Source organism: Oncorhynchus clarkii, chromosome 27 (genome assembly GCF_045791955.1).
Source record: "Oncorhynchus clarkii lewisi isolate Uvic-CL-2024 chromosome 27, UVic_Ocla_1.0, whole genome shotgun sequence".
NCBI classification, from domain to species: Eukaryota; Metazoa; Chordata; class Actinopteri; order Salmoniformes; family Salmonidae; genus Oncorhynchus; species Oncorhynchus clarkii.
Window position 1 is genome coordinate 51810624 of NC_092173.1, and position 9333 is coordinate 51819956.

Here is a 9333-nt window from a genome sequence, read left to right on the forward strand (position 1 = left end):
TGGTACTGTATGTGCCAATTGCTTGAACAGGCAGTTCGGTACCTTCAACACATCAATACCTCGCACAAAGACCAATAGTGATGCAGTCAATCTGTCCTCAACTTTAAAGCCAGCAGAGACTGACATGCATGTTACTGACACTTTCCCTCTGTGTGCGTCTAAGTGCGATAGGTGCTGCTTTATTCTAGACCAACTTCAATTTACCTATGTCCTTCTTTCCCATTTTAGCCACCACTCAACAGAATTTCCATGAGAGAGGCTTCCATTAAAGAAAACCCTCAGTGTTCTATTAGATGGGTAACTTACAATCCATAACACCTAAAAAAACAAACATTCAGCAATAGCTTATGATCAATGACCTCAAAAACTGCATTGAAGTCTAACAGAACAGCTCCCCAATCTTCTATACATTTCTTTCAGCCAATAATTTGTGTCATTGCCGAGCACGAAGAGTGCCCTTCCCTATAAGCATGCTGAAAGTGTTATTTTGTTTTCTGTAAAATAACTTTTTTTTATTTGATCAAACACAATTATTTCCAAAAGTTTGCTAAGCAATTGTAACAGACTGATTGGTCGGCTGTTTGAACCATTAAAGGGTGCTCCTCCCTGATTCCTTCTACCTCCTCAGTGGTCAGTATGCTCCTCCCTGATTCCTTCTACCTCCTCAGTGGTCAGTATGCTCCTCCCTGATTCCTTCTACCTCCTCAGTGGTCAGTATGCTCCTCCCTGATTCCTTCTACCTCCTCAGTGGTCAGTATGCTCCTCCCTGATTCCTTCTACCTCCTCAGTGGTCAGTATGCTCCTCCCTGATTCCTTCTACCTCCTCAGTGGTCAGTATGCTCCTCCCTGATTCCTTCTACCTCCTCAGTGGTCAGTATGCTCCTCCCTGATTCCTTCTACCTCCTCAGTGGTCAGTATGCTCCTCCCTGATTCCTTCCACCTCCTCAGTGGTCAGTATGCTCCTCCCTGATTCCTTCTACCTCCTCAGTGGTCAGTATGCTGCTCCCTGATTCCTTCTACCTCCTCAGTGGTCAGTATGCTGCTCCCTGATTCCTTCTACCTCCTCAGTGGTCAGTATGCTGCTCCCTGATTCCTTCTACCTCCTCAGTGGTCAGTATGCTGCTCCCTGATTCATTTTACCTCCTCAGTGGTCAGTATGCTGCTCCCTGATTCCTTTTACCTCCTCAGTGGTCAGTATGCTGCTCCCTGACTCCTTTTACCTCCTCAGTGGTCAGTATGCTGCTCCCTGACTCATCGTACCTCCTCAGTGGTCAGTATGCTGCTCCCTGACTCCTTCCTCTGTGGTCAGTATGCTGCTCCCTGACTCCTTCCTCAGTGGTTAGTATGCTGCTCCCTGACTCCTTCCTCAGTGGTCAGTATGCTGCTCCCTGACTCCTTCTACCTGCTCTTACATTAATGTTGATAAAAACTGTTGTATGTCAGTGTCTGGTCTTCTATTCCCATGTGTAATTGACTCTTCCCTAAGCCCCGCCCCCCTTGGTTACTGTTGCAACCTTGGTCAACATTTTCCCAGGAAGCCCAATTCCCCTTTCAAACCACTGGAGAAAACACCTCACAATGATCTCAAATTGTATTTTTAATACACAATGAAATGAAACACAGATTACCCCTTGCTGATCAGGAGACTCTTGGGTATGTTGTGGTGGACTGTCATTACAATTGCTTCACAGGAACCTGGTCAAATTAAGTTTGTAGTGTGGCTAGCCACTGGACGGTTCAATGCACTGCATTCAAACTGCTAACTAATTTTGGAGCTTCTCTTAAATTGTTTGTGCATGTCGACAGCAGATGAAAGTTCTATTCCTAATAAAGCCAATTTAGCTAGCTAACATGCATTTGGAGAAAAACTAGTTATATTAACTATGGCTAGCTGGCTACTAGCACTGGCATTGTTTGCAATGAGAGCTAGCTGGCCAGCTAGCTAACAAACAATTCAACAGTATAATTTAGGATAAAAAAAACACTTCAACAGGCTGTATTTTATGTATCTAAATATAAGCACTGTTCAATTATTTAGCCATTTTTAAACCATTTATTTTGGGATGAAATCTGTGTTTTTGCCCCCCTGGCCTTCCATGGGTCTGAAATGTAAGCTTGTCTGAGGTGTCTGACTCGACCACAGTTGGTATCCATCAGAGCATTGCCATTATTAATTTTGCCCCAAATTCTGGGGCATGGCTTAGAGAAGGGTAAATTGTATTTTTAACTAATGTCCATATGTTTCTGTGTAACTAGGTAACCACGAGACTGACAACATGAACCAGATGTATGGTTTTGAGGGGGAGGTGAAGGCCAAGTACACCGCTCAGATGTTCACTCTCTTCAGTGAGGTCTTCCAGTGGCTGCCTCTAGCCCAGTGCATCAATGGCAAAGTCCTGGTAGGTAACCCTGACCTGTGACCGCTAATCAATAGCCCAGTGCATCAACGGCAAGCCCTGGTAGGTGATGCTGCATTCATAACCAAGTGGGAAGGTCGTAAATATGAGTTGGTACTTTCACGTTTTGAACTGGGAAATAGGGTTGGGCCATATTACAATATCGGATATCGAAGATGACTGTCCAACATCGTGATGTGACAGACTGTGTATAGAGTATTTCAACTTGTCTGGCATTAAAGAGCTGGCCAGGCAGCCCACAGCAGGGCCATGTCAAGTGGCTTATTCCTTATTCCTGGCTTATTCCTTTGCTATAGCCTGCATAACCAAACAGCCAGAAGCCAAATCTTGCTAATTTTAAATGGCCTTTTAAAAGCATTAAGACAATTTAAAGGTAATGTCCTAAAGTTGCAGCTTTCAAATAGGAACAATTCTGAAAGTCTCTCTCACAGCTTTATTTTGAATTACAAATATTACAGGCAACAAGAAGTGGAATTGAGGAAACAATATGAAGACATCTGGAAAGATTTGTCCAAAAAATAAAGCTGAGCAAAGCTTATTAAGGAACAACGTGTATAGTTGGCCTGTTTCCATTATTAACAGAATCATAAAACACAGGATGAGATGTTAAAAACTGTCCATTGTGCCAATAGATGGAATGCACTCACATGAGATTTGCCGTGATGTTGACAGAGTGGCATGGGAGGTTTATTTCTTAGACTGGGTTAAGATGTCAATTTTGGGACACATCCTCAGTAGTGTGCCTTCGAATCAGTGGGTGTTTCGGCCTTTAATCACTAAACACCCTCATCAAAGGTGGCCAGCTAAAGGGTGATCAAGCCTTACCTTGTGTCCCATGCCCAATTAAGATTTCCCACGGGACTATCTATGCAAGGCAGGGGCGTCCTCTTCCATGAGCCAGCCCTACAGCTGACCGCATACCTCACATGCCCTCAAGTTGGAGAGATCTGAATTGGGTTCTCAGGTGGGGGTGGGGGGTCATGAAGTTATAGCCCAGCAAGGGTCCTTCCGTTTGATCCAGATCCACTGGCTGCCTCTTTCAGCTGCTTGAGAAACTGCTCTGACGGTCTGCCGCAGAGCCTGTCCATGGATTCCAAGTTCTTTCAGCAACCTGATGGTGGAAGAAGCCACAAATCCTCTGCATCCCACTTCAACTAGCTAGACTTTTGCATTCCAGCCACACTGAGTTGCATCTGCTGCCAACTTTGTGTAACGCAGTTTCTTACGCTCATGGGCCTTTTCAACAGAGTTTTCCCATGGGACTGTGAGCTCTATGATGTACACAGCCTTTCGTGAAGGGGACAAGAATACCATGTCTGGCCTAAGGTTGGTAGAAGCTATGTCAAGTGGAAAAATAAGTTGCTGGCCAATATCAACAAGCATCTTCCAGTCCTGGGCCATGGCTAGGTGTCCAGTTTCTGGCTTCTTAGGAGGATGCTTGGGCCTTTTCTGTCCCTCCCGGTTTTGACGGGATTGCTTGTTTTTGGAGGTAATGAATTGGTTGCACTCCTCTTGGTCTCAAGTGCTGCAGCCAGGCTCTGTAGGACCTGATTGTGCCTCCAGGTGTAGCGGCCTTGTGAGAGGCTGGTCTTGCAACCTGTCATTATATGTCTGAGAGTCGCTGGAGCTGGGCAGAGGGGGCAGGTCGAGTCCTCGCCATACCATTGATGTAGGTTTTTTGGTGATGGAAGCACATAAACAGCTCTTATGATGAAGCTGATGTTGCTTGCCTCCATTTGCCAAAGCTCACTCTAGTTGATCTTTCTCCTCTCCAGGCCTTCCCACCGCGTCCATTGCCCTTGTTTAGCAAGAGAAACAGCCTTTGCACTTCTTGCCGTCTCCTCCTGTCTGCGAACCTCCCCGACCACCAGCTTCCTGCGTTCAGATGTTGTTGCCTTATGGAATGTTGGTTTGCTTGCTGCCAGGCCAAAGCCTCCTCTTCCATGCTGGATATTCCCCACAATGTCTTGGTGTCTCAGGGCTGATGTGGCTTGCTGCACAGCCTTGGATGATGTCCATTTCCGTCCAGTTTGTAGGGAGGTGCAGCCTTGCTAATGGTCTGGTCTTTGGAGTCCTTCAATGTCATCTGAAGTCTTACTTTAGAGCACTTATACTCCTCCATTAGACTTGTAAGAGGACCCCTTTGCCATAGAGGCCGATGTTACTCAGGCATTGTGGGACACCCAGCCATTTCTTCACGTATGAGGTAATGGTTCGCGCCATCTTCTCCACTGTTGTTATTGGGACTTCATAGACGGTAAGTGGCCACATTACCCGGGGGAGAAGTCCAAACTGTAGGCACCAAAGCTTGAGCTTCCCAGGCAGTAGTGTCTTGTTGATGTTCTCAAGACCGTCGGCGATGTCCTGCCTTACTTGCTGCACTTGATCTTTATCCCAGAGGCTTTCGTTGTACCATCTACCCAGGCTCTTGACGGGTTGCTCAGACACCGTTGGTCTCGGGTCATCTCCAATGCAGAACCTCACATCTTTAAGCTGTCCCTTGACTATGGAGATGCTTCGAGATTTGCTTGGCTTGATTTTCATCCGGGCCCCCTTGATGTTATCCTGCAGTTTTGTAAGTAGCCGCCTGGTGCATGCTGCAGTGGTGGTCAGTGTAGTCATGTCATCCATGTATTCTCGGATTGGTGGGAGATGGAGCCCTTCCATACCTCACCGCCGACCACCCATCTCAATGCCCTGATGATGACTTCCATGGCCATAGTGAAGGCCAGAGGTGAACTTGTACAGCCTGCCATTATGCCTACTTCCAAGCGCTGCCATGTTGTTGTGAAGTCAGGTGTTGTGAAACACAATGTAGGCTACAACCTAGCTACAACATACAGACCAAGACCTAATAAGAGAGGAGGATTATGTAAAAATGCATATCAATTAATAATGATCCAGTTCTGGGGAGAGCAGAGTTGTGTGCTCTGCAGCCGGGCCCCTGATGATTTACAACACAACGCACAGCCAGTGAGGCTACTTGCCCAAATAAACAGATTTGGCTCCAAAATATATTTTGTCATGATTCCTCTCGTCCCTCCCAAGCTTACGATAGCGCTCCTTTTTAGCTGTCTCCTTTTGTCATCTTTTTAAAAAACAACCATTTAAAAAGGGGCCATGGTATTTCAATGTTTTTATGGGTACTTTATTACCATAACCCTCATTTTATTTTTTAAGTTGGTTAAGAACAAATTCTTATTTACAATAACCCGGACAACACTGGGCCAATTGTGCGCGGCCCTATGGGACTCCCAATCACAGGCGGATGTGATACAGCCTGGATTTGAACCTGGGACTGCCTCTTGCACTGAGACGCAGTGCCTTAGACTGCTGCGCCACTCGGGAGCCCAGGGAAATACTGTCAAATACTGGCTTTTGATTGTTTTGCTCTTTTTTTTTACCATTTATTTACCAAGATAAAGCAATGCAGTGTGACAACAACCGAGTTACACATAAACAAACAGTCAATAACACAATAAGAAAATCTATGTACAGTGTGTGCAAATGTAGAAGAGTAAGGAGGTAAGGCAATAAATAGGCCATAGAGACTAAATAATTACAATTTAGCATTAACCATAAGTATCTCAAGCTGCTTTCTCTTAATACAATAAATGTAACAACCATTTGTGTTTTGTTCTTACCATAAACAACTGCTGAAGATGCTGCCATGCTTGCTGTCTTCTTTGTTGACAAATGACATCGGAGAGCTGCAAGTGGTAAACTTGTTGGATGATAAAGCAGTTTCTCACTAGTAATCACCAGTTGGAGGGCCGTTCAAGTGAATTTTTCCCTGACCCCTAACCTTTGGCACAATGCATCAACGACAAAGTCCTGGGCCTTTTCTCATTTGGGCAAAGGTCCGTCCGTCTTTCCTCCGTGACTCGGAAACAGATAGTAATCCAATAGTCAAGAAGCGTGTCAATTTGTTAGTAGGTGAAGGGCAGATTCCTCCCCTCATCGAGGATAGGAGTCCTTCACACCCCCTTTGAAGCAGTTGTTTTCTCACATACCTTATCAACTGGGAAGAATCTCAATTGCATACTCCTCGCGTCCTCTCTACTCGCCTCCTTCTCAAAACCCATTAAATGAGAAAGCCAATGGTCCCTCAGAACCTCTCTATTGAAAAGCAGGTGAGGAGTATGCAATTGAGATTCTACCCTGGTAGGTAACCTTGACCTCTAACCTCCGACACCTAATCTCTGGCACAGTGTAACAACAGTCATAGTAGGTTCCCTGTTAGGCTTCCAGTGGTACAACTGGACATGGTAGTTTCCCTGTTAGGCTTCCAGTGGTACAACTGGACATGGTAGGTTCGCTGTTAGGCTTCCAGTGGTACAACTGGACATGGTAGTTTCCCTGTTAGGCTTCCAGTGGTACAACTGGACATGGTAGTTTCCCTGTTAGGCTTCCAGTGGTACAACTGGACATGGTAGGTTCCCTGTTAGGCTTCCAGTGGTACAACTGGACATGGTAGGTTCCCTGTTAGGCTTCCAGTGGTACAACTGGACACGGTAGTTTCCCTGTTAGGCTTCCAGTGGTACAACTGGACATGGTAGGTTCCCTGTTAGGCTTCCAGTGGTACAACTGGACATGGTAGGTTCGCTGTTAGGCTTCCAGTGGTACAACTGGACATGGTAGGTTCCCTGTTAGGCTTCCAGTGGTACAACTGGACATGGTAGGTTCCCTGTTAGGCTTCCAGTGGTACAACTGGACATGGTAGTTTCCCTGTTAGGCTTCCAGTGGTACAACTGGACATGGTAGGTTCCCTGTTAGGCTTCCAGTGGTACAACTGGACATGGTAGGTTCCCTGTTAGGCTTCCAGTGGTACAACTGGACATGGTAGTTTCCCTGTTAGGCTTCCAGTGGTACAACTGGACATGGTAGGTTCCCTGTTAGGCTTCCAGTGGTACAACTGGACAAGGTAGGTTCCCTGTTAGGCTTCCAGTGGTACAACTGGACATGGTAGGTTCCCTGTTAGGCTTCCAGTGGTACAACTGGACACGGTAGTTTCCCTGTTAGGCTTCCAGTGGTACAACTGGACATGGTAGGTTCCCTGTTAGGCTTCCAGTGGTACAACTGGACATGGTAGGTTCGCTGTTAGGCTTCCAGTGGTACAACTGGACATGGTAGGTTCCCTGTTAGGCTTCCAGTGGTACAACTGGACATGGTAGGTTCCCTGTTAGGCTTCCAGTGGTACAACTGGACATGGTAGTTTCCCTGTTAGGCTTCCAGTGGTACAACTGGACATGGTAGGTTCCCTGTTAGGCTTCCAGTGGTACAACTGGACATGGTAGGTTCCCTGTTAGGCTTCCAGTGGTACAACTGGACATGGTAGTTTCCCTGTTAGGCTTCCAGTGGTACAACTGGACATGGTAGGTTCCCTGTTAGGCTTCCAGTGGTACAACTGGACATGGTAGTTTCCCTGTTAGGCTTCCAGTGGTACAACTGGACATGGTAGGTTCCCTGTTAGGCTTCCAGTGGTACAACTGGACATGGTAGGTTCCCTGTTAGGCTTCCAGTGGTACAACTGGACATGGTAGGTTCGCTGTTAGGCTTCCAGTGGTACAACTGGACATGGTAGGTTCCCTGTTAGGCTTCCAGTGGTACAACTGGACATGGTAGGTTCCCTGTTAGGCTTCCAGTGGTACAACTGGACATGGTAGGTTCGCTGTTAGGCTTCCAGTGGTACAACTGGACATGGTAGGTTCCCTGTTAGGCTTCCAGTGGTACAACTGGACATGGTAGGTTCCCTGTTAGGCTTCCAGTGGTACAACTGGACATGGTAGGTTCGCTGTTAGGCTTCCAGTGGTACAACTGGACATGGTAGGTTCATGGTAGGTTCAACTGGACATGGTAGGTACATTTGAAGATTGTTATCTATAGTTGTGTTGTCTGTGCCAGGTGATGCACGGGGGGCTCTTCAGTGAGGACGGAGTGACATTGGATGATCTGAAGAAGATCGACAGGAACAGACAGCCCCCCGACTCTGGTAAAATCAATCAATGAATCAATATCTTTATCAATATCTTTATTGTCCTCTTTAGGACCAAGGAATAAGTTTGTTTGTTGTTTTCTTCAGGTCCTATGTGTGATCTTCTCTGGTCAGATCCACAGCCACAGGTTTGGTGTTTCCTTGCACCACACTCAAAATACACTCTGTCATCAACAATAATCTGCTTCAAATAGATGACATCATGCAGTACAGTTATCTACTTTCTCTCCTCCCCTCCATCTGTCTCAGAATGGCCGGTGTGTGTCTAAGCGAGGTGTGAGCTGTCAGTTTGGGCCGGATGTCACCGAGCGGTTCCTTGACCAGAACAATCTGGATTACATCGTCCGCAGTCACGAGGTCAAGGCAGAGGGTTATGAGGTCACACACTCAGGGAAGTGCATCACAGTCTTCTCAGCGCCCAACTACTGGTAACTATGGCAACAGACTCACTATGCAATCCAATTTTAGTGATTCCATCTGCATTGCCATATTTAAAATAAAAACGTATATTGTAAGACTTTCAAATGCCATCCCTCTCTAAAGCCTTAGTTTAAGATGACAGTAACAGTATTCTCTTCCTCCTCTCTCTCTCTCTCCCTCCCTTCCACCTCTCTTTCCCTCCCTTCCACCTCTCTTTCCCTCCCTTCCACCTCTCTTTCCCTCCCTTCCACCTCTCTTTCCCTCCCTTCCACCTCTCTTTCCCTCCCTTCCACCTCTCTTTCCCTCCCTTCCACCTCTCTTTCCCTCCCTTCCACCTCTCTCTCTCTCCCCCATCCACCTCTCTCTCTCTCTCCCCCATCCACCTCTCTCTCTCTCCCCCATCCACCTCTCTCTCTCTCCCCCATCCACCTCTCTCTCCCTCATCCACCTCTCTCTCTTTCTCTCTCCCTCCCATCCACCTCTCTCTCTTTCTCTCTCCCT

At 46.7% G+C, this 9333-nt stretch overlaps 1 protein-coding gene across 7 annotated transcripts in view; it reads left to right on the plus strand.

Moving 5' to 3' along the window:
* LOC139386138 (serine/threonine-protein phosphatase 5-like) overlaps window positions 1-9333 on the plus strand; it is a 37360-nt gene that overhangs the window by 21282 nt on the left and 6745 nt on the right. For all 7 annotated transcript variants that reach the window (XR_011629002.1, XR_011629005.1, XR_011629007.1 and 4 more), the window contains exons 8-11: window positions 2257-2399; window positions 8322-8409; window positions 8500-8540; window positions 8662-8840. Coding sequence is in view for 1 of the 7 variants with exons in the window: in XM_071131581.1 (XP_070987682.1) it covers window positions 2257-2399; window positions 8322-8409; window positions 8500-8540; window positions 8662-8840 (451 nt within the window). In the remaining 6 variants the exon portion in view is untranslated. The remainder of the gene's footprint in view (window positions 1-2256; window positions 2400-8321; window positions 8410-8499; window positions 8541-8661; window positions 8841-9333) is intronic.